Raw genomic sequence first — 24,030 nt, forward strand, 5'->3', positions numbered from 1 at the left:
CCCTCCAGCAGCACACCTGGACTGGAACTTCTCAGGATGAGAATCTACAGCACGAGGCCATTGTGCCTTGTTCCCCCACGATGGGAGACCTTCCCCCTCTGCCAAACCATGCCCTCGGTGTTATACAGAGAGCAGTACTTTAAATTGTTCTATGGCAGGAGGTTGGAACTAGATGATGTTTAAGGTCCCTTCCAACCCAAACCACTCTATGATTCTATGATATGAGTTTTCCTTTAAGTCAATTGTTAAAGTCATTTAAAAAATCAATAAATATCTGGACAAGTTTTCATCCTCTCTTCAAATGGTCTTGGTACATGTGGTAGTCAGTGTGAGTGTGCAAACAGCAATTTTGGATTTCAGTTTATCATGTCCCTGCCTCAGCTGGCCAGCCTTGGCTTGTCCCCATTTCAGCAGGTTTTGAAAAGAAATTGTCCCTAATGTCTTTATGCTCTGCAATAACATTTACAAAATCTTGACCCTTCAGTGAGATGCAAACCCAACGCCTACCAATCCCCAATCAATACAATTTATGCTACAAAGTGAAGTGAGAGGGAACAGTTTTAAACAGTCTTTCATGGCCTTGGAAAGCATGTTCTCTGTTTTGTGCCACATCTCTTAAAACATATTTAATGCAGGAACAGCATGATTTAGTAACCAGAAGGTAAGATTGATGTCTGGGGCACAGGGAGGGAGTGCTGTCATGGTGTGCTTCACTGCCAGCTGGGCCCTGCAAGATCCCACTCCAACTCCAATCCCTACCTGGACACCTGTCCATCCTTCTCCTGCATGAGCCTTAAAAAGGCTGTGGAAACCTCTTCAAATACCTTCTTTCAACACACACTCCCCTCTGAAAACCTTTGGGAAAATGCTGAAGGTTTTTTGCTCCCTTTCAAGTGACAAGATCACAGTTTGAAGACTCTTCATAGAATCACAGGATGGTTTGGGTTGGAAGTGCCTTCAAGACCATCCAGCCATGGGCAGGGACACCCTCCACTAGCCCAGGTTGCTCCAAGCCCTGTCCAACCTGACCTTGGACACTTCCAGGGATGGGGCAGCCACAGCTTCCCTGGGCAACTTGTGCCAGGGCCTCCCCACCCTCTGAGTAAAGAATTTCTTCTTAATATCTAATCTAAGCCAAACTTTCAGTTTGAAGCCATTCCCCCTGGCCCTGTTCCTACATGCCCTTGCAAACAATTCCTTACCAGATATCTTGTAGGCCCCCTTCAAGTCCTGAAAATGTAAAAGTGAATTCACTCTTTTTAAAAATAAGGGGGAAAAGAAAGCTAAAAACAAAAAGAAATAAAAGAAATTAAAACAAGAAAATTATGGAGTCTACCTCAGGGATTTCTGTTTCAGTTTTAGCAACTGCAGATATTCTCTCGAAGCTGTTCTGCTGCACTGCAACAAGTAACATGTCTCCTAAGGTACATCTTTGCTCCTACATCCATCTTTCTATTTTCCACCAGTTTGCAGCTTACAATGATTTTTGTAAAAAAAAAAAGAAAAAAAGAAAAGAAAAAAGAAAGGAAAAACAAAGAAAGGACAAAAAAACCCAAGTGACATATTCTAGTCGATCCCAGCTCCCAAAATACAAATTTCTATCACTGAAAATCCAAATAATTCTTTGTGCTGGCAAGCTCTGTTACTGCCTCAGCTCTCCCAGCGCTGGAGTTCAGCTGTATTTACCAAGCCGTAATCAAAGTTTTCCTCCTGTCATCAAGAGAACAGGTGCTCTACAACTGAATTCAGCTCCGACTGACATCGCAGATAATTGCCAGGCCCAAGCAGAGCGAGGGACACTCCTCACTCCCAGCTCACCTCACCCCAGCTCAGCACCACGCACGGCGATGGCTGGAGCAAACACTGCCCCAGCCCTGCCGTGGGGAGGGAGCAGGGGCTGCACACACCCAGGGACAAGGAGTAGGATTGCAAGCTCTTGCCAATTTGAATTCAGAAAAGCTGGGTCTTTCTGGAGCCCTTTCCTGGTGCTCTCCCCACCGAGGACCCTGGCTTGCCCTTGCTGTCTGATGAGAGCCAGCAGTCGTTCCAAACACAGAGCGACACACTCAGTCTGCAGTGAGGGTTACACAAGTTCACTCTCCCTCATAAAAAACATTTTTGTCATTTTCTAGCATTAAGAATTAAATAACTATTATAAAAATCAATTATGCCCACCCACAAGGCATTCAGTAAGTGAGAGATTACCACTTTTAAAACTAATCCAGATTAATAATTTATTATAAATTAACAGCTTTTCGGCCATGAGAAGGTCAGGAGGTCACTTCTGATCATTTTCTCCCAAACTTCCCTTTGTTCTCTTATTTCCCACATCTGATTCTGTTTTCTAGCCCTATGGCATGCACAGAAACTATTTCCATTTTAATTCTGACTTGAAGAGGGAAGAAACACTCAAAAACTAGGGACCAAACACAAGCCTGTGTGACATGCTAGGCAGCAGTACAGGGCTGAATGATCAGTCTAACACTGAGTTAGAAAAAACACATTTTGGGACCAATTATTACCATCAGTCCCCACCAACACAAGCAAAGGACCTGATTTGTTTAATTAATTTTTTTTAAAAGTAAAATACATTGAACTCGAAGTCTGATGACTTCTCTACAGGCTCCTTTATGGCTTCAGTTATGAACAGTTTAACATAAACATTATTTTCTGAAGTAACTTACTGATCTTATTCTTGCAATTAAGAAAAACAAAATCATTTGTGAAAGAAAACAAGTGTGCACAATATCAGCGCTGAGCTACTCAGCTGACAGGATTTTGCAAACCTGACTTCAGTTTCCTTTTTTTTTTTTTTACATCAGAAAAATTCACTTGTTTCAGGAATGGCCTCACTATTAAAAAAAAAACAAACCAACAACAAAAACCATCTTCATTTCCTCCTGCAAAAACGTGCCACTATACCCAAAATACAACCTCACTTACTCTCTGTGATCAATCTAGTCTGATATTCTGTTGCAGAATCACTGACTGGCATCGGGTACTTAAAAGAAATTACCGAGAAAATATTCAGCTGAAATCTGCTTAGAGGATGCTTCCATGTATTGAAAATTAGCTGTACCCTATCTCTCATGCCCTGAAGAACAAAGACAGCTTTCATCACATGAGGATGTAATTAAAGGTATTTCCTTTTTTAATACTGACAATTCATTCTTAAATCTTACAAATAGCTGGAGTTCAAACTATATGATTTTGCTGCTCGTTACACATTTTGTGCATATTACTCAGGCCCATCATCTGCAGGTTGTGGCGGGCAAGGTTCTGAACAATTGTAAATTTACATTTCCATTTCATTTGACTTTCCTAAGTTCCTAAGTCATAAAATTGTACAAACTACATTACAATGTATTTTTTAACTAATTTAACTGAACAACATAAAATTCTCACATTAAAAAGGCATCAAAATCTTTCCAATGAAAACACCCCCAAAGTGCCCTCAATACATTATTCTGGTTTTGTGTGCAGTTGACAAGGTCTACAAAATTTCAATAAGCTTCACTCTCAAAGTTAACTTGGCAATTTCTCACTGAGTTTCCATCAGGTTTAACTGGGAAACAGAGCATTAATACAAACGTTTCTACTTAATTCCTATGCTATTATATTTTAGATATACTAATTTAATTCATCTCATGCTGTATTGATAATTGTTCTACCCAACACTTCTGTGCTGTGATAATACCAGTTTTGACAATGCAAACAGTACTGCAAATACTTCACAAATACGTAGCAATTTTAACCTTCCAACATGCTTCCCTACTCCAACACACTGTTAAATTAAGCTTTAAAAAAATGCTTTCTACCGGTGGAAACAACAGATCATAGGATCTTTTCAAGATCTCAAGTACAACATGAATTAAAAACTATATACCCTGTAATAACCAGCATGCTGATTCTGTCCCCAAATTAGTGAATTTTATTTTCTCTACAACAGGTTTGAAATAGTCTGGTTTTCTGAGCATAACAAGTAATTATTTTGCATAGAAACATTATAGAGTTCAAGCATACATAACTATTGCTTTATTACTATTGCCTGCACAGTTATAGTAAATAAATGTACAACACATTTTACTAACAGCAAAATGCTCTTTCTCCTCTGGATAAATATACTAAGAATAAGCCTTCTTTTCCAATATTGATTAAAATAACTGTATACTGAATTTGTGAGATCACCAATTTGTCTTATATTTTTATTTTCAGCCATTTTAAATGTACTTACTGGTTGTTCAGGTAAGTCTTGTGGCTCTTCCATGGGTATTACTATTTTAATGCTTAAATGATTCAAATCGTGTGTTCCTCAGCAGTCTTCAAGGCCTGTCAAGAAAAGGTGTTCATAGCTTTATGTACTTTTTGGGGGCTTATCATGTAGGCTATCAGAACATTAATTGTTATATACTCCTCCCACAAAACTCATGTTGCCATCTCCCAAATAAAAGACAAAATTCATACATGGAAAGATTTCATAAACAAGGGATTTAGCTTTAAGCTTCGAAGATACAGATTTTTCATGCACATGGCACATTTCTACATCATTTACTTGGGCCACACTGACTGCAGAAGCTAACATACCAATCAGACACGTGCACCATGATTTTACAGACACTGTAAATGATCAAGTCTGCTCTACTAGGTCAGTAAACAGCATGATTCAATCTAACCTGTTTTAATTTAGAACATTTATATAACAATCAAAAAAAAATCAGGACAAGACTGTACACCTAAATGCATTTACACATGGTGCTGTTCCTTGCCAAATTCACAAAGCCAGTTCATTATTTCAATTGCACCTTTCAAAAAGAGAAGTTTGATGACATTTTATAAAATAATTTTTATTTTGGAAGCATTTAGCAGAGAGATCTTACACACTACACCAAAGAGCTGCTACTTCTCAGGAGTTCAAAATCATGAAAAGGAAATTTCACAGATTATTTTCACAACCTGATTAATTTTTGCAATTTGTTGGGCAAAAGATTCCCCCTCTGGCTTCCCCCTCTGCCCACCTAATGTGCATGAGCCGTGTGGCACGTGTGTCTGTTTTTTCCCCTTCTCATTTTGACACTGCTTTATTAAAACCAACCCCAACCTCTTCAGAGCAGCCTCCCCTGAGCTGCACCAACAGCAAGAGGTGTCTCCTGTGCCACCCCAGCAGCGCCTGCTCTGCCACACACGTGGCACGTTCCTGTACACACAGAACATCCTCAGGGGAGAAGAGAAATCAGAAGAAATGCTGGAAAACACGAGGTGGGTTGGAAGAAATTAAATCCAGTGCCTTTCGGTCATAGGTACCTATTCTTGCCTCCACAGCCCCAAAACTCTGGCTGCAAATCTCAGGGGAAATGTGAAAGGCCATTTACTCGCCGCTCCTTCCACTAGGACTTTCTGTTTTCCCATCCTGTCAGGAGCATCCAGGCACCTTCAAATCATGGAATTGTCCCCACATAAAGTGACTGAACTAGTTTACAGAAACAACTTTCCAGCGTCCTGAAAACCACAGCTCTGTTCCCCCCCGGCCCCTGCCAGACCTACTTAACCTGGCAGCATGTGCAGCCCGCCCGCGGCAGAGTCCCACGTGCCAGCCACAGGGATGCTTTGCAGCCTGGAATAATTTCATATGAACCACGAAAACACAAAGGGTTTCTGCCTTATTTGAGGACAGGGTTTAAGTGGCAGGGTGTATCATATATGCCAGGGTAAAATTTCATTGAGGGTTTGAGGATTTTGTAAGGCTGCCGCCCCTAATCAAAACTACTTACTCTTATTGCCTGAACTGTAAGGCAACTGAATTCAAAATTAGTCTGTTCCATAACTCAGGTTCTTTGGAAATGACCCTATTCACAACACACAAGAAAGTCCGCAATACAAAGGACTACTGCTACCTTTACAGTTTTTTCTTCATCTGTTTCAATCAGTCTTATTTTTAATCTAAATCTTATTTCCTTTTTACTGTTTTGGTAGGAATAAAAGAGAATAAGAGGAAAATCAGGACTGAAGAGAAATTGCAGCACTCACAGATTACAAACAGGAGCACAATACAATGGCCAAGAGCAAGAAGAGTTGAAATTGACACCAAGAAGTCCTGATCTGTCCCTCACTTTTGTTATTTGACTGTTTTGTTGTGTAATTTCTTAGAAAAATCCCAGATGAAACTCTTCAGTATGGAAAAGTATTTCACATCCCACTGATCCATACAGCAGCAACTTCCCATTCCATGCTTTGCTTAAAAGCTGTGAGTAGTTCTTTAATTTTGACTTTGAGAAGGATTTAAATAATTACAAGACAAAAAGATTCCCAGAGTCCCACTGGAATATGTTACACTTGTGAACAAAACTCTCTTCTCAAACAAGTCGGAAGCACTTGGAAGCAGACGACTGAACCAAAGCAGATGAACAGGAAGCGCCTGCCTCGATGGCAAGTGAGAACTTGGCCTCTAGTGGCTTCACACCTTCTCCCAGGGACACCTCGTACTCAACGTGTGCCCGAGGCCATCCTGATCCAGAACAAGGAGCAGCGTATGTGTCTCAGTGACAGGGAGGCACTGAGCCCCCCACCTGAGAGTGAGGGGAGAGGGCAGCCCCCTCTCACACCACGGCACAAACTGCTGCTGAAGGGAGAGCTCCTGCCCCTCCCCATCTCCAGCAGCACACTGCTGCCTGCCTCACACTCCCTCCTTCGTGGCCACCAAAGGCTTGTGTGGCTCAACAGCAGTCTGGATCTGGAATCTGACCCTCTGCTAAGGGAAAAGAAAAAAAAGGAAAGAAAGGAAAACCAGAGGGACCCAAGCACAACCTTTTTGCAAAGCTGGTGTCAGAGCAATCAGCTCTGGCCTTGCAGAGCCCTGTGCCGGGGGAGCCAGCAGGATGGGCTCAGGCAGAGCACGAAAGCAGAGCAGCAGGACGTCCCTTTTCAGCTACAGCCATAGGAAATGAAACCCTAATTTTACCATCTACTTGATGTTCCACTTTGATGAAGCAGAGACATCAGTCACGGTGATATACGTACGGCTACGCAGCCTTTTCATCTGCATCACCCACCCAGTCATGAGGTTCCCCTGCAGAGCAGCCACAGGGCTTCTTGTGGCCAGGCACAAGCATGGAAGGTCCTTGGACCACGGGCACAGGCAGAATCTCTCCCTGACATCATCTCTGTGCACGGAACCCCTCTGTGTGCAGAGAGGCTGAGGGAAGCTGCTGACAGCTCCAGCGCCGAGGCCACGGCAAGGAGGATCCGGGGAGCAGCTGCTCCTGCCTCACTCATGTCCCCCACTGCCCCTCAGCCAACCCCAGCCCTTGGGCAGGCATGTGCCCCAGGGCCCCGAGCCCCTCCGGGTGCCTCCTCATCCAGCAGCAGAGGGTCTGCATTGCCCAGGGCTTGGGTTTCCCAGAAAACAAACCCGGCACCTTGCACCTGCTCAGCCTGGGTTGCCACAGAGGAACAGACTGAGACAGCAGCTCACAGGCAAAAAAGATGATTTTTAAAAACGGAAAATAAACAACACTGGTTTTTTGGGGGGTAGCATCTCAAATCTTGAAATTAGATTTTTAACTTGTATAAAACTCAAAGTAACTGCACTTCAGGTAAGCTTATCACACAGTTTATCACGGAACATTTTTAAACCCTAAGTGACCAAAACAGCAGAGGTATCAAAACAGATCTTTGATATGTTCAGTTCCACAGAGGCCAAACTGCTGCAGTCACACCCATGGGGGTGCCAGTGATGGCCATGGGTGCTGCTCCCCATCCCATCAAGCCCAGCTCCCGGAGGGGACTGTGCCTGCTGAGCTCCACGGAGAAGGAAGCAGTGATGGACAGCTCTGGGGGCAGCTAGGGTTTGGTCATGTTTTCCATCTACATGTCTATTCTTATTTCTGTGTGAAGAAGGTCTCAAAAGCAGACTCAGATGTGAGAATGCTTCTGTGGGCCACTGGACTTGTGAATGAGAAAATGAGTACAAAATGGAACCAAGTGTGCAAGAAGCCATCAAATGAGCTGCAGCAATGAAAGAAACATTCAGAAAAATGAGCCCAGTTCTGCTGGAAACATTCAGAAAAATGAGTCCAGTTCTGCTTCTGGAAACCAGCAAAGTACCACACTTTTTCCCCTTATGGTCTGATTTTTGTTAATTACCTGAAGAAAACTATTCTGTAATATGTGAATTAAACACTCTTTTTTATTTCATCTAGAATTGTTTTGAATAACCATCCTGTTTAATTCCAACTTGCATAGAACACCAACAATGCAAAACATCAAGGATCAGTGTTTTGCGTGACATTATATTTTGCTTGACCAATTTATGGAGCCGTATTATCTAAACTTCAAACCAGAAAGCATTAGAGCAGAGGAATGGGCTGCAGAACTGCTCCCAGCCTTCTGCTACACACATCTCGATGCTTAATTTACCTGACAAGTGATGTACAGTTTCTTGCACTAAATCCTGCCTTAAAAATCCTAAAATACAAAGTCCAGCTTGGTCAGGCTCTCTTAAACTAGATACTCTGGGTAGAATTTCTGAAAGCTGCCCACTATGAGCACCAGGCTAGACTGTTATTTACTTTCATTTTGTGCTTTTCAAGCCATCTGCCTTGGTTTTGAATATAAAATTTCGGCCGAGAAACAGTTCTCCCACACTGCAAATAATTAAAGTCGGGATACTGTGATAAAACCAACAAGCAGTAATTATACTGATTAGAAAATAAAGCAGATTGACTATGGTCTTATATTACTTTAAAACAGTCACTATTTTCCTAAGAACAAAGCTTTGGTTGGGGTAATGAAATCATATCTATTAAACAGAAAGTTGAAATAAAACCATAGAGTCATAGAACCACTTATGTTGGAAAAGACCTCCAAGATCATTGGGTTCAACCACCACCCAGCAATGCCAAGGCCACCACTAACCCATGTCCCCAAGTGCCACATCCACCTGTCTTTTAAATCCCTCCAGGAATGGGAACTCTGCCCTGAGCAGCCTGTGCCAGGGCTTGACAACCCTTTCAGGGAAGAAAGTTTCCCTAATATCCAATCTAAACCTTCCCTAGCACAGTTTGAGGCCGTTTCCTCTTGTCCCATCCCTTGTTCCCCGGGAGCAGAGCCTGATCCCCCTCCCCAACTCTCCCCTCTTGTCAGGGAGTTGCAGAGCCAGAAGGTCCCCCCTGAGCCTCCTTTTCTCCAGGCTGAGCCCCCCCCAGCTCCCTCAGCTTCTAGGTGTCATCTGCCAACCTCCCTTAGAGTGCACTCGATCCCCTTGACCAGATGATCAATAAAGATATTAAGCAGGACTGGCCCCAACATTGAGCCCTGGGGAACTCAGCACCAGTGCCCCGTCCCAGATGGATGTATCTCCATTCCCCACCATGCTCTGGGCCCAGCTGCCCAGCCAGTTATAAACCCAGCAAAGAGTGCACCTGTCCCTCCCCTGAGCAGCCAGTTTCTCCAGGAGAATGCTGTGGGAAATGGTGTCAAAGACTTTACTAAGGTCCGGGTAGACAATCCACAGCCTTTCCCCGTGCGAGTCACCTTGTAGAAGGAGATCAGGTTGGTCAGGCACAACCTGCTTTTCCAAAACCTGTGCTGGCTGGGCCTGATCCCCCGGTTGTCCTGGTGCCATGTGATGGCACTTCAGGTGATGTGTTCTACAACCTTCCGCAGCACTGAGGTCAGGCTACAGTTCCCCAGACCCTTCTTCTGACCCTTCTTGTAGATGGGCATCACGTTTGCAAGCATCCAGTCAAGTGGGACCTTCCTGGTTAGCCAGGGAGGCTGGGAAATGATGGAAGTGAATACCTTCCACCAGCTCCATCAGTGCCCTTGGCTGGATCCCATCCGGCCCCAGAGACTTGTCTAAGTGGTGTAGCATGTATTTATAGAAACATTCTTATTATCTTTTACAGCACTAGCCATAATGTTTTGCAGTTATTTCCACTCCTTAGTTATTCAAGGGCCAGCACCTTACAATGAATAGCAATGAATATCTATATATTAGGCAGCAGAATAGTCTAGGCTTCCCATATCTTCCAGTGGAGCATTTCATTAATGTCCCATGCATTATACACACACAGGACCGGAGCATGGAGCCAAAGCAATCCAAGACATATCCCGACTGGAGCAGGGCTTTTCCTTGCAATATGTTTTCACTCTGTGCCACTCACCACGTGACAAACAGCATCTGTCAGAGAAGAGCAGAACTTGGCACATTACCATGCACTGCAGAGCTTCCAAGTGCTTTTCATTCTGAAGGTTCATGATTTAAGTTTTAATCTTCAGGCAAAATTCACTCAGTCATCTCCTCTGCTGGCAGTGGCTGTGCCTCCACATCAGAGTGTGAGCAGGCACACGGATGTATTTTATCCTTGCCCGTATCTCAGCATTCCTATATCCAACTGTGATAGTATTTCACCTGCCAAGCTGCTGAAATATTTCCAACTTGTTATTCACAAGCAGACTAGTTTTCTGACAATACCAAGGCAGCATACTCAGCCTGGTGCCTGCTCCTGAGGATTTGGCATAAACAGTCATTCTCTAAAGTTTTGAAGAATCTCTCATTTTGCTTTGAAACAGGCAAAACAAAGATCATGGAAATTCTTCATGAGTTGTAACATTGCACTGATGCAAAGGAAATGAACAAGTATATCAGCATGTAAAATGTTCAATCTGGTGAGTCTGACTAGAAAATCAAAAAACACTAAAGGTACTTTAAGGAAAAGGGACTCAGCAGACCGTGACAACGCAAGCCTGGTGATGTGCAGAGGCAGGAGCAAGCAGGAGGGGCCCAGGGAGCTTTCCTCCCACCATGGAAGGAAATACCTCTGCCAAGTCACTTCTCTCACAAGCAGAGCTGGCAGTAGCAGGACACACCCCCTCCTTCCCATTGTGCACAGGAGTTAATTTATAACTGTCAAACTCAGGCTGCACAGCCTATGTCTGACTGTCACCCCACAGTTGCCAAACGAATGGGGTGCCTTACTCCAGTGTTTGAAATCAATTGAGGTAAGAAGGAAAAGGAACTGGGATTTCTACCTTCACTTGTGGTGTCCCCCACAAGTCCTACTTTCCAAGATTATCAACAACCAACTCCTCAAGCAGTCATGCTCTCCAAAATAATTCTCGAAAATTCTCTCTAAAATCCTTCCTCAAGGCACTGTACCTCAAGCTTTCTTTCATTAAATCCACTCCCTTTCTATGCAGTTTTCTCCTAGTTTCCTTCTTCAGCAGCAGAGCCGAAAAAGGACTTGAGTTAATGAATGAAAGCTGGGCTATGCATGAGCCTGCTGCTTCCCTGTCTTGAACAAAGCCAGCAGAGCTCGTGGCAGGGACTGATACTCTGCTATTTGCTTTTCGCCCCCTCCACACACACCCACACGCACCCACGTAGCACACACGGGTATCTGCAAAATCCTGTGATGACCAGGAGAATAAACCTCTGCTGTGAGTGCTGCTGCATGGTTCCCTGCTCTCTCTCCATGTTCTCTCTCTTCCCTTCTTTATCAACCAGGATGTTGCACAATCAAACACTGTAGAAGTTACAAGGAAGGCATTTTTTATGCCCTGTTTCAGAAGGTATGAGTGGCCATGACAAGCCTCTAAATGCTGTCCTGTAGGACTGAAAAGTCATGGTCTGATCAAAATTTCGTAACCTTAAAATGGGAAAAAATTGTGAGAAATAAATAAGAAAGAAAGAAATACAAGAGAAAATAAATGAAATTAAATGTGGAAATACAAATCTAGTTTTACTCTAAGCAATGCCTGTTCCATAGGCATTTCCCCATGATTTTTAGATCCCTGAAGGGCTATCAGCGTTAGAGCTGTCTGCAGCTCACTCTGCGCGACACACGCAGCTTGTTTTCCCAGTTCTTATGCAATGGTTTTTCAATTTAATTTTGAAACACAGTAGGGAAATTTTTAATGGGGAAAAAGAACTGTTTTCACAAAAGGAAGATTTGGAAATAACTTCATCAACAAGAAAAACAACTCCCTCCCAGAAATCATGCGGCAATTCCTGTTAGGCAGAGCCATCGTGCACCACTCACAGGATACAAGAACATGGAACTGTTACCCTTTTGTGACAAAACCAAAGCACAGTGATTTACACAAACATTAGACAGGTAAAGGAGTTGATCCCCTCCTCTGTTTCTGCAGTGAGACCTGATGGATTTTTTTCTGAAGACCACACAGGGTGCAGTACTCAGAATCTCGTGGCTCATATACATTGTTGTGTTTCAGGTAATTGATAAATGGGTGGCAAATTTCTAGAGCTTCAGCTCTGGATAGAAAAAAAAATGTTGTTTTGACTTCCATGGTTTTTAAAGCAAACTTCCCAACAGCAACACACTCTGCCTTTAATTCCTAAAAGCTACTTCAGACACATTCTAGTAGATTAGGACATTTCCTGAAAAAAAGACTGAACATTATAAACCTCTCTGAGTAAGACAGCAAATTTGCACCACAATAACCACAGAAAAGAATTAATGACATTATGCAGCTCTAAACTTTATTTTCAATAAAATATTTCACTCATACATATCAAAAAGTCATGTGGCTAACACCAGAGACTACCATGAAATGCACCTACAGTTCTGTTAGAGAAACTATTTCAGTACACAATCATCACCAAGATTTTATTAAAAAGATTGCGACTACGGTTAATTTAGGGGGGTTTGTTATTTTGTATTAGAGGTAGACATGGTGTTTATCAGAGTGCAATCAGTTCTGAGAACATCTGTAGTCATTTGTGTCTTAGCAACACCAGTTGCTAGAGTAACCTGCTCCAAAAAAAATTTAAGAATAAAGTATTGGATATTTGAGATTTTTTACTGGGAAAAAAACCCATGGTGTGGTGGGAAAAAAATGATGGTGTTCAATGCTCAGCTGCTCAGTAGGAGCCATTGCTTACAATTAAGTGGATTTATTACACCATTTGCTTCACACAGCATCAGTCCTGCTGGCAGAGGCAAAGCGGAGCCCAGAAACACCCGTCTGGAGCAGACACATGGTCTGCCTCACCCAGCCCGTGCTGCCCCTGAGAGCAGCACCAGCAGATGCCACCAGCAGGACATGTGTGAGCCTGGCCACCTCCACCAGCTTTCCAAGGGTTTTTTCAGTCCTGGTACAGCAGAACTGGGTGAACAGCTTGGCTTTGGGCAGGCACGTTCCCTGCCTTCAGGATTTTATGAACCTTGATCACATTCTCTCTCCAAATCAGGGGCCCAGCCTTCAGCTTCTCTTGGTAAGGATCTGCTTCATCCCCTATGGTTCTGCTCCCTCTTGAGACACAGCAACCACAGCTCCACATCACAGATGAGATGTGGCTGCAACCACAGCTTTAGTACAGAGAAGTAAAATGATGTCTTAGTGTGTTATCTCCAATACCCTTCCTAACACCAACACCACTGACGTTTGGTTTGGCTGCCGCTTACATTGAGCAACCATTGCAGTGACCCATCACTACCCTCATGTTTTCCTGGAGTCGCAACTGCCCATTCTGAGTTCAACCTCCCATAGGAAGGGTTTAGATTGCTTTTCCCTACATGAATTACCCTTAATTTAGGTAAAGCAATCTAAACTGTATTTATGTTAATTACCTTAATTTCTTGTAAATTCATCTACACTGAAGTTCTTCTGTCACTTCTTGATCACTCAGTCTGGTGGTCTCCTTTTGCCTTTGGTGTGGTTTTTTACAACTCAAAACTTCAGTAACATGAGTAAACTTCAGAGATTTCATTGGCCATTCATTCCTCCAGATCACCGGTGAACATGTTGGACAAACCCAGTCTAAGCACCAACATCAGGAGCACTGTCTCTTCCCCAGCCTTTGCAGTGACCACCGAGCCCTGTCCTCTGCTCCCTGGACTTGCTCATGGAGTTAGAGGGCTTTTAACTAGGTTTTTCAGGGAAGATCCAACAAGTAGGGGACAGCACAGCTAAGACAAGGTGACAAAAATGCTCAGACAAACCAGCTCTGCTACAGGATGATGGACAGAATAAGGGTAGACAAGAAAGTGGAATATTGTGGATGTTGAAAAGTGAATAAAGCCATCTCTAAACAGCAGAAGCCTTGTGATTGCAGACCCCAGTTCAGAGGGACTTTAACCACCCCAACATCCGCTGTGAGAGCAACATGGTGGGGGGAACAAAAGTCAGGTTTCTCAGTGTGTCGAAGATCATTTTTTTAGGTGGTGATGAGACAAGGTAAGAGTTCAAGGTCCCAGGAGAAGTGAAGATGACAAGTAACAACACCAGCCTGCTCACAGTTTGTTCAGAAGACTGATATGATCTGTACGGTGCTATGGGGGGGCCTGGAGAAGCAATGGCTGATCCTCAAGGACAGCTTCCCCCAAGCACAAGAGCAGTCCACCCCAACAGGCAGGAAAACAAGCAGATGCAGAAGGAGGACAGTTTGACTGGACAGAGAACTTCTGACTAAGCTCAAAAATGAAGAATCTGGGAGTTCAAGCAAAGACTAGGTACCTATGAGGACTTCACCAGAACTGCTGAAGCATGCAGAGATCACAATCTTGGCTGGCTCAAATCTGGCTGGGGATCCAAAGCACAAGAAGAAGGGCACCCAGTGCTCCTGTGAGCACACTGGCAGAAACAGGCCAAGAAAACTGCTGGTTGGATGCTGAGCAGGCAGGCAACCAGCTGACCAAGGACACAGGAAGGGCTGAGGCATTCAATGTCTTCCTTGCTTCAGGCTTTACCATCAAGGTCTGCTGAGGCCTCCCAAGTCCTTGTGCCTCACAGCAGAGCTTGGAGGGAGAAAGTGTCACCCGTCAGGGCCCCCAGCAAATATACCCCCTCCTAGGGGTTTGGTTACCTGGGCTCAGGGCCAAGACAGTACAGCTGGTGACCTTGGGGACAGCTTTTCCAGAAAGCTCTACTGGAGACATCAGCAAAGGCTTCTCTTTAAGCTGCAGCTCTCCCCTTTGGCCCCCGCCTGAGTTACAGATGTGACTTCCCAGCTTGACCACAAAGCTGCCTCCTGGGGATCCACCTGCCTGACCCTGGGTACCTGCCCTCATGACCAGGTGACCCTGCTGCTCCCACACACTAACAACAGCAGAGAAAGATGAAGTTAGAGACTGCCTTAAGAAAACTGGACACACACAACTCTGTAAAACCAAACAGGAGAAGGATCTGCTTCTTATCAGTTTAGAAAGGCCATATCAATCTGGGAGGTGACTTATGACTAGAAAAGGGCAAATGTCACCTTGAAGACAGGAAATAAGGGAGAAAGAGGCCAGTCAGACTTGTCTGTCTCCTCCTAGCATCTCAGGGGACTGTGGAGCAAATCCCCACAGAGACCATTCACACACACATGAAGGTCAAGCAAGAGATTGGCAACAAACAAGAGGCAAACGGTGCCTGGTCAATCCGACTGCCCTCTCTGACGAAATTATTTGCTCTGTGGAATAAGGAACTTTAAATATTCTGTGTCTCTTTTCAGTAATGCAGAGTCCTTTGGCATGCTTGCAGCCATACTGGGAAGGTATAAACTATGGACAGACTCCTCTCCACAGGAACATGGCCTGGACTGCCAGGTTCAAAGGACTGAGACTACAGGTCTACAATCTAACTAGCGGCTGGTAACAAAAAGCTACCCACAAGAGATGAGAGTGGACACAGAATTAACATCTTCATCATGACAAGTGCAACAGTACAGAACATTCCTTCCAAAAAAAAAAAATCTGTGGATAAGACTAAACTGGAAGGTGAAGTCCAGAAGCCTGGAAAGCAGAGCTGTAATTCAGATGGACTATGACCTGGGAGAAGAACGGGCTGGCAGGAACCAAGGAAGTTCATTCAACAAGGGCAAGAGTTGTGTGCTGCCCTAGGGATGGGGCAACCCCAGGCAACAGGACAGGCTGGGAACAAACTGAGAGGCCGCAGTTATGCAGAAAAGAACCTGAAAAGTCCTGGTGGACAAGTACAACGTGAGTCAGCTGTGAGTCCTGGCAGCAAGGAAGGCTTGTCTCAAGCTAGACTAAAAAAGATATAGAAAAGACACAGCCAGACTCAAGAGACTAGAGAAAGAGGTAACAGCCTCTTACAACAAGGAAAATTCCAGGGCAACATGAGGAAAAATGTATTTACCTTGTGAGAGGTCTGCACTGCAATAGTGTCACACGGGGTGATGAAATGCCCACCACTGCACATTTGCAAAACTGCAGTGGGCAAGATCCTGAGCCACCTACCTTCTGTGAGCACCTCATGAGGTGCCCTGCAGTCCAAATCTCTGCTTCCAGCAGCTTCCATTGATAGAGCCCCTCTTCTCCAAGCCTGGGGAAACCTGGCTTCTTTAATACAACTTTGTCAAATGTCTTCTGAAAATTTAATTATACCTGTAGCTTCCGTCTACCCATGCACTCACAGAATTCTAGGACATTAACAAGGTGGAATTTAACTGCACAGAAGCCATACTGTCTCTGTACTTTCCAATAAGCAGTGGTTTTGTCCTTCATAACTCTACCAATCTTATTGCTGTGAAAGTCAGTCATCTGTATGGTGTTCCCTCAGTGTCCTCTAAAGCCCACCTTAAGCTCTAACAGTGAGAACAAGGAATTAACTGAGCTTCTCCATTACACCATAGGTGCCTCCTTCCACCACCCTTGACCACTGAGCAGTCCCACATAATCACTACCTGGATTCCTGCTCTTGATGAATTCAGAGAATATATTACTAATGGTTTGAGCCTGCTGTCCAAGGTGCTCTTCAACTTCTTTTTCACCCTTTTTAATTCTCATTTTACATTTTACCTGCCATGGTACACGTTTTCCTGCTCTCACCTGCCTTACTTTCCTTTTTTTAAATGCTCATCTCCTCCCCATGATGGCTTTTCAGTTTTCCCATTGAGCCATGCAGGGATACTGGAGGGGATACACACACCAATTTGTTTGCTTTCAAACAGTATATCTTGTCTTCTGACACAATTTTTTAAACAGCCTCCAAGTTCCCTGTAGGCTGCTTATTTTCTGGACATATCTTTTCAAGATTCGGGGGATTTTTAAACTACTTGTTTCATTTTTAGGTATTTTGATTTTTTGAAATTGAATATCCATGCGCTGGGTTTATTTTGGCTGCTGTCCCTTTCTAATCAGCTATATCTAATTGTACTGTGGTTGCTACAAGCCAACCCACTACTAGCTTAAAGTTCATAGAACCAGCTCTTGTCGGTTCTATGAACCACAACACTCCAAAAAGGAATGTCTCTTGACAGTTTAAACTGGGTTGCTGTAGGAAGCAGTCATTTACTCCTGATGAGGCAGAGAACTGGTCTTTGTCCAGGCAGTTGGAATCTTCCACTAGAACTACCCCAAATTTGCAGTTTCTCTGATCTCAGTTAATAGGTCCTGACTGCTGTCACTGCCCTGACCCAGGGGTTGCCTGGGTATGTATTACCCCAGTAATTCATTTAAGGTCTAGGATTTCCACACATACAAACCCAATAGCACTTCTCTTCTCCTGTATCTGTAATGCTGTTCCCATTTATAAACCCCTTCACTCACAGTGGCCCTGTCCATTCCTGTACAGCAGCATCTCCACATCCCAGGAAAGCCTCCTTCCATCATCTCCCCGAGACTCTTCCTACAGTACAGACAGCACAACCCTGGGGTTACTGCCCGTGGTCACCATCAAATAACTGCTATGATTACAATACCTAAAACTAGTTAGTACTATTGTGCCACAAATGACAAACCAAGAACAAACACATCCTACTTGGAATGCAACAACCCCCAAATTTACAATCACATTAGGTCTCAGACAAAGGCAGATTTAGACGGTAAATGATTCACTTCTTGCTACAGCTCGCTGACAAAATCATTTTCCTTCTCTATCCTTGGCAGGTCAGCCAAGTTTCAAACAAGAATTAATACCTCACAAATAGCAGCACCATCTCCTCCACTGGGTACAATTCTGTCCAAATAATGGCTGAAGACCTTTTTTTGAAATCTACCCTAAAGATCCCATTTCTCCTAATTCTCTTTTTCTTTCATGTTAGTTCATGTCCTCTTCAGTATGAACCATAACTAACGTGCTACCAGCGACCAACTCACATGCAAGCAAAAGGTCTCTGAGTTATCCCGACTACACTGTGCATTATTTTTTATAAAAAAGAAGGTGCTGTTATTTTATTTACTGTGAGTGCTCCTTGCTTACCTATGCTCCAGACCAGGACAATCGGCAATAAAGCTACATTCAAATGCACAGAAATAGTATAAAGTTTCTACACAGAGCCCAGGATGACAAAACCTTCACAGTAAAAGATACATTCATATTTCCTTTCTCTTCCCTGTTTGCATTCCATCTCTTCCCATTTCCTTTTTTTGTCTTTCATGCTATTATTTATTTGAATTATCTAACTGCCATCTTAGTCATTATGTAACTCTTTATATTTAGCCCACATAAAATATTTACAGCTCAAGAGTACTCAAATATATTAACTTCTAAACATAATGACTCAGTCAATTAACAACCCTCTCCTCCAGAAAACAAAAATATACTTCTACATAAAAAATTGTTGTGACATAAGCTTTCAGTCTTTGGAATATCCTACTTGAAACTTCTTCTTTACTACAGAAAAAGAGACTTTCTGCTTCCTGCATTCTTCCAAGTCTTCCAAACACAGAAAACCAGTGCACTGAGTAACCCAAAATGGATTACTACTTGTTGTTACAAGTAGTGAACCTCTAGATTCATTCAGAAGCAGCACTATCACAGGGTAACCAAATCTTAGACTTCCACTAAACCAAGTTGCTCCAAGCCCCATTCAACCCTGCCTTGGACACTTCCAGGAATGCTGTAATCCCAAATATATGTTAACTTCTGCCACATGCACAAAAAATCATTGGAAGGCCCTGAAAGAATGGGACAACACACACCAAAGATACAGAAAAGGAAACATGGTAAGAAAGGTCTGACATTTCTGCAGCCATGTTTGAGAGTGTTCCTGATCACAGGGTCTCTCTCAGACTATTTTACCAGATTCAGCCAAATGGCAACTGCACCTATTGCAAAGAGCAACAAAACAGTCAACAGGGCCTGACAGAGAGCCAAACAAACAAAAAAAGGGGGGTGGGTTTTTTTGAGATGGGGGAGTGTTTTCTTGTTTGTTTGCTTTTTAAACTTACTGCAGTTCCTGACTTACAGCTTTTAAGGAGAAAAGAAAACGAGGAGGTGAGCTAAAGAAAAGCATCAGACTTCAGGGTTCACACGCCCGTGGGTATATGAAAAGACTCAAACTTTGTGTCTGCACCTTTCCACAGCATATGTTTTACTCTTGTCAACACTTTAAAAACAAATACAAAAAATAAGAAAGAGAATGACCTACACTGCTTAAGGCATCATATAAACAGGTCCTCAGACCTTCTGGTATGTGTAACTGTGGTTCCAGGAGAAAACAAACAAGATCATGAAGATATCTTCATTGTTATAAATACATTTTCTTCAGGCATTGGAAATTAATCCCTAACCAGATAACAAATAAGTCCCAGCAAAACCAGTGCTGTGTGTCCTGGAGTGCCTGCTGACTGCAGAAAATCTGGAGCGTAAGATGAATGCAGGCAGAAGAACGACCTGGTCATTGCTTTCCTAACAGGCCTGTGATTAGTTGAGCTGTGGCCAGCAATAAAACTGCGTGTTTTCATTTCAGCTGACACCAGTTGCAAGGTGAATCACATTATGTGAACTCCTGCAGTGGTAATCAGTGTGTTTAACCTGACACTCCATAACTTAACAACCAGTTTTTTTGACAACTGGGACAAGAAAAGAGCGCAGGACAAGTCACTTCCACAGCCTCAGGGCTCTGTCACCTGTGACCAAGGGCCTATCCCCAGGGGGCTCTGGGCTGGTGAGGAACAGGACTGAAGTTTGGGCAGAACCAGAGGGTGACATACGCCTTCAGGCTGAACAACAGCACAAGGAATGAGTGTCTTCTTGCTTACCATGCACATCAGGCAACCTTTGGGAAAGAACAGCCCACAGTATTTTCTGTCGCCTTTTAGCTCCAAAATCTGTCAATATCAAGGCCTTTCCCAAAGGGCTGTCATCTCTGACTTAGGCCTGTCATCTCTGACTTAGGCCTGTCCAAACACCAGTCTGCTTTTTACTTCCCTCATTGGAGAAAGAAGCTGCATGACATACACTGGACTCTGCCAGTAGTTCAGCAAGAATTAACACTCTCAGTAAAGACCAATTGTATTTGGTTTTTTATAACCTCAGCCACAAAAAAGTAATTTCATTCATAAGAGAAACTTACATGACAACTTGGTGCTGGTTTTTATTCGGCATAATTCTTTAGGTGTTGGATGGCTATCACACCGATCAATAATTCACTGAATGACTATAATTACTTTTGCTACCTTGTAAACTGCCACCAGCAGTGCTACCATTGACTCATGGGGACTTTCGGGCTTTCCTCAAGTCAGGTAAGAGTGAGTATTTCATAACTTCTTTTATTTTTTAAGGCTTGGCATGTAAGCAAACTACTGGATAAGAAAAAAAACAACAAAACAAAAACAAACAAACAAACAAACAAAAAAAACCAAAAACAACCACACAAAACAACCAACCAACCAAACCCCTGCACACACCACAAAAAAAGTAGAAAAAGAAAAATTAAATCTCATGTGTTTTTGTAGTTCTCCAGAATACCAGCCAAGCTAATGAAGAAAAAGAGGGCCCCTGTAATTTTTCAATCCCTTTATCTTCTAGAAAGGTCAGCTCCCCTTCCTATACCCCAAAAGTTCTGGATGACAGGAAATGGGGATTTAAAACACACAGAATAATCAAGGCAACAGCTTCTGAAATTTCAAGAGCTATTTTAAAGGTATGGAACAAAGAACAGATATATTGCAAATGGGACCAGACTTGTATATGAAATTTCAAAGCCCTGAACCAACAGGGTTGTATTCTGTGACAGTGTTCTCCCCAATGGGTAGATGAGAACAAGTATGCCTTTACCAAAAGAGCAGCATGAGGGAATCTGAAGTACAGAAACGCAGGTTCTCTACCCAGAATACTTCCATGTGGTTTTGAAAACAGCTGCTACGTTCTTTTCTGCTCTGAAGAATAATTAATCACCTGCTTTTTAAAGTGAATCTGGTCCTGAATATGCATTCTTCTACTCCTATCATCTTAAATTGGTCATATTTAAGGAAGAATTTCTTAAGCCCTTTCAAACAGAATAGGGAAAAAAAAACTGTCACAGAAAAGACATTAGTATGAGACTAATCTGTAAAATCTCAGAAATTGAATTACATATGATAGGACAATCTGTACAGAAATAGAAACCATCAGCCAAGGTTTAAAGCTGCCACAGGCTTTAAGTGATGTTCCAGCTGGTGACCCTAAGAGAAACAGCACTGTGAGTATTGAAATGCAAACACACATTTCAAGACACAGAATGAAGCTCCTGGGATGCAAGAATAGCTCCGTGGTCAAGTCTCAACTCAGGAGAGACCCATGTTCTGCAGAACTGAACTGTTTCATCACCTCTGAAATTAAGCTAGCCACACCTTTAACCCAAATAAAAGTTTATTTAAGAGATGGAAAGAGCTCCCAGTCAGCTCCATCTCAATCCTAGATTATTTTTTGAAATACAAGGCTTGTTTTCCAGTAGGTTTGTTCAGTTACAGGACTGAGTGGTGACAACCTGGAAAAGACAGGGCAACGACTAGTGTGAATCCCAGTGACACCATCCCCTGAAGAGGCTGCTGTGCCCTGCTGTCACAGCACCCTCCTGAACATCAGGCTACCTAAGGCAGCAGGAGGAGATCTGAGCCTCTCTTGCACCACCTTCACTGACACCCTGGAGGTGGCTGCAAGGATAAAGGATTTGAAGTTACTCCCCTCAGGTACTAGAGTGCCTCCAGCCACAGCATCCACGTAACCTAAATCCCAGAATCGCTGCTAGAGAGGGGCCACCAGAGAACACTGTAGAAGAGATGCTGATTTGCTGCCCTTTAACCAAGTAAAGGAAAAAAATTCCAGACAAATTAGGATGAAAGAAAGAGAATAAATTACAGATAAGATAAAGCAAGAAAAAGCTGAAAAAGACATTCCTAACTAACCAGTGAGTGCCACTGGTCATGGCATAGGGGACAAAACCCCTCTGGAGCTCCTGCAAGATGCTCTCTGGAGGTGGGTGGTCTGTAGATGCTGCTTGGTGCAAGAATATTTGTTAAGTCCTGTCACAATTCCATTTCAGGCTCAGAAGTTTCCACACATCTCCATGCTGACAGCTCCTTTTCCAACCACAGGGTTTTGCAGACCCAATACAAGTTTTATCAAACATCCATTTTCTAAGAGCAGCTTTCAGGGAAAACAGAAAAGAGATATGTGGGGAGGGAAAAAATAATCCTACTCCTGCTAACTGAGAGTACAGGCATGGAGTTACTCCTGTCCCAGTGACATATTATCTGCCTTCGATGCCTCCATGCATGACTTGCACACAGGAACACATTACTTGCCCAACTTTTCATTCAATTAAAATATTTCAGTATATTTTATCTAGTTTTATGTTTAGCCATCTATAACCACCCTTCAGTACATAGAACTTAAAAATGGTAGGTTAATCTGCAGCAGAGGGGCTCAAAGCCATTCACGCAACACATGGAAACCCATTTATAAAGTGTGCTCTGACATATTCAACTCAAAATTCATTCAACATCTGGATATTTACATGGGCAAAGTTTTGAGAAGTTACAAATCCTTCCAAAGTCACCAATAACTCAGGAATTACTACATCTATTGCATACATCTGTGACAGCTTTTCATCCAAACAACTGAAAAGCAACAATTTTTCTATCACACCTGTTGCACAACCCAACAATACACAGTCACCCAGGTGCTGTAACTGCTGCTGAGGCTGCAGAAAGAGCTGAGGGGAATACAAAAGCTGCAGGCAGACACTGTGCAGGAATTGCAATGGCTTGGAAACTGCAGGACTTCAAGCTCAGTGACCTTTCAAACACAGAGCAGGGAGAAGGTACCTGCAGGTACTCTTGAGGTAAAAAACTGGATAGCAAAAGTGCGCTAGTAAGAAGGACTGCACCAGGAGGTGAAAAGGAGAATCCCTAAACACACTAGGTTCAGCCCAACAGGTCTGTAGGTTGAGGAAACCACTATCTTCATGCTTTTTTAAGGGTAGCTTATTATGAAACCAGTGACCTGAGGCACGTGAATTGTGATTCTCAACAAACTGTATCTTATTCAGCTTCAGGAGTTTAAGATAATCCACAACAGACAAAACTGAAGGAAAACAAACAAGTGGCAGATAATGATAATCATAAAAATCTTATCTTAATCAGTATCTTGACTTTTAATTATCAGTTGGAGGTTACTACACTACAGATTGAGTGCATCACAGAAGCAGAGCTAGCTCCATACTGAAAGCCAAGTCCACCACGACTCTTTTGAACGATGCTCCATCAGAATTGCTACAGCTATGTTCCATGAAGGACTACCTCTAGTCTGCAAAACCATTCGGCCACAAGATGCACTATAGCAACCAAACTAACAAGGCATTCTGTGCTGGAGCTGGCTGCACACAAAAGCTCTAACAACTCTGCACAGCATTCCCAGAACGAGGAACATCCAGCAGAGCCGACGTGGATCCAACTTCGCTTGTGAAGCCCAACTGACCATGGCACTGCCCAGCCCAAACATCCTCTTGGACTCACCCGCACGGCCCGAGCGGCTGAACCCACCCCAGGGCGGTGCAGGTGAGCCGTGCCCGGTGAGGCCGCACAGCCCGCCCCGGGAGCCCCGGGCACGTCCCGGGGCCGGCTGATCCCCGGCTCCCTCCGGCCGCTCCTCCGTGCCCGAGCGAGCCCCGGCAGCCGGGCACTGCCCCCCGCCCCTCCTGCCCGTCTCCGGGCACACCCCGCCGGGCCCGGGGGGGCGAGCCCGCGGTCCAGCCCCGCGCCACCGGCCCTGCCCCGGCCCCTCGGGCCGCGCTCCGGCGGGGGCAGGGGCACAGACCGAGCACACGCGTCGGCCCCGCCGCCCGCGCCTCCGCGGCCG

At 43.8% G+C, this 24,030-nt stretch overlaps 1 protein-coding gene across 4 annotated transcripts in view; it reads right to left on the reverse strand.

Moving 5' to 3' along the window:
- EYA3 (EYA transcriptional coactivator and phosphatase 3) overlaps nt 1-24,030 on the reverse strand; it is a 57,537-nt gene that overhangs the window by 32,978 nt on the left and 529 nt on the right. For 3 of the 4 annotated variants that reach the window (XM_027694051.1, XM_027694054.1, XM_027694049.1), the window contains exon 2: nt 4,235-4,329. In XM_027694051.1, the coding sequence (XP_027549852.1) occupies nt 4,235-4,267 (33 nt within the window). In that variant the 5' untranslated portion in view covers nt 4,268-4,329. Of the gene's footprint in view, nt 1-1,202; nt 1,231-4,234; nt 4,330-24,030 lie in introns of those variants that run through there. The other variant, XM_027694050.1, reaches the window with a different exon arrangement.

This window comes from Neopelma chrysocephalum, unplaced genomic scaffold (assembly GCF_003984885.1).
Source record: "Neopelma chrysocephalum unplaced genomic scaffold, ASM398488v2 Primary Assembly neopelma1_95b, whole genome shotgun sequence".
NCBI lineage: Eukaryota > Metazoa > Chordata > Aves > Passeriformes > Pipridae > Neopelma > Neopelma chrysocephalum.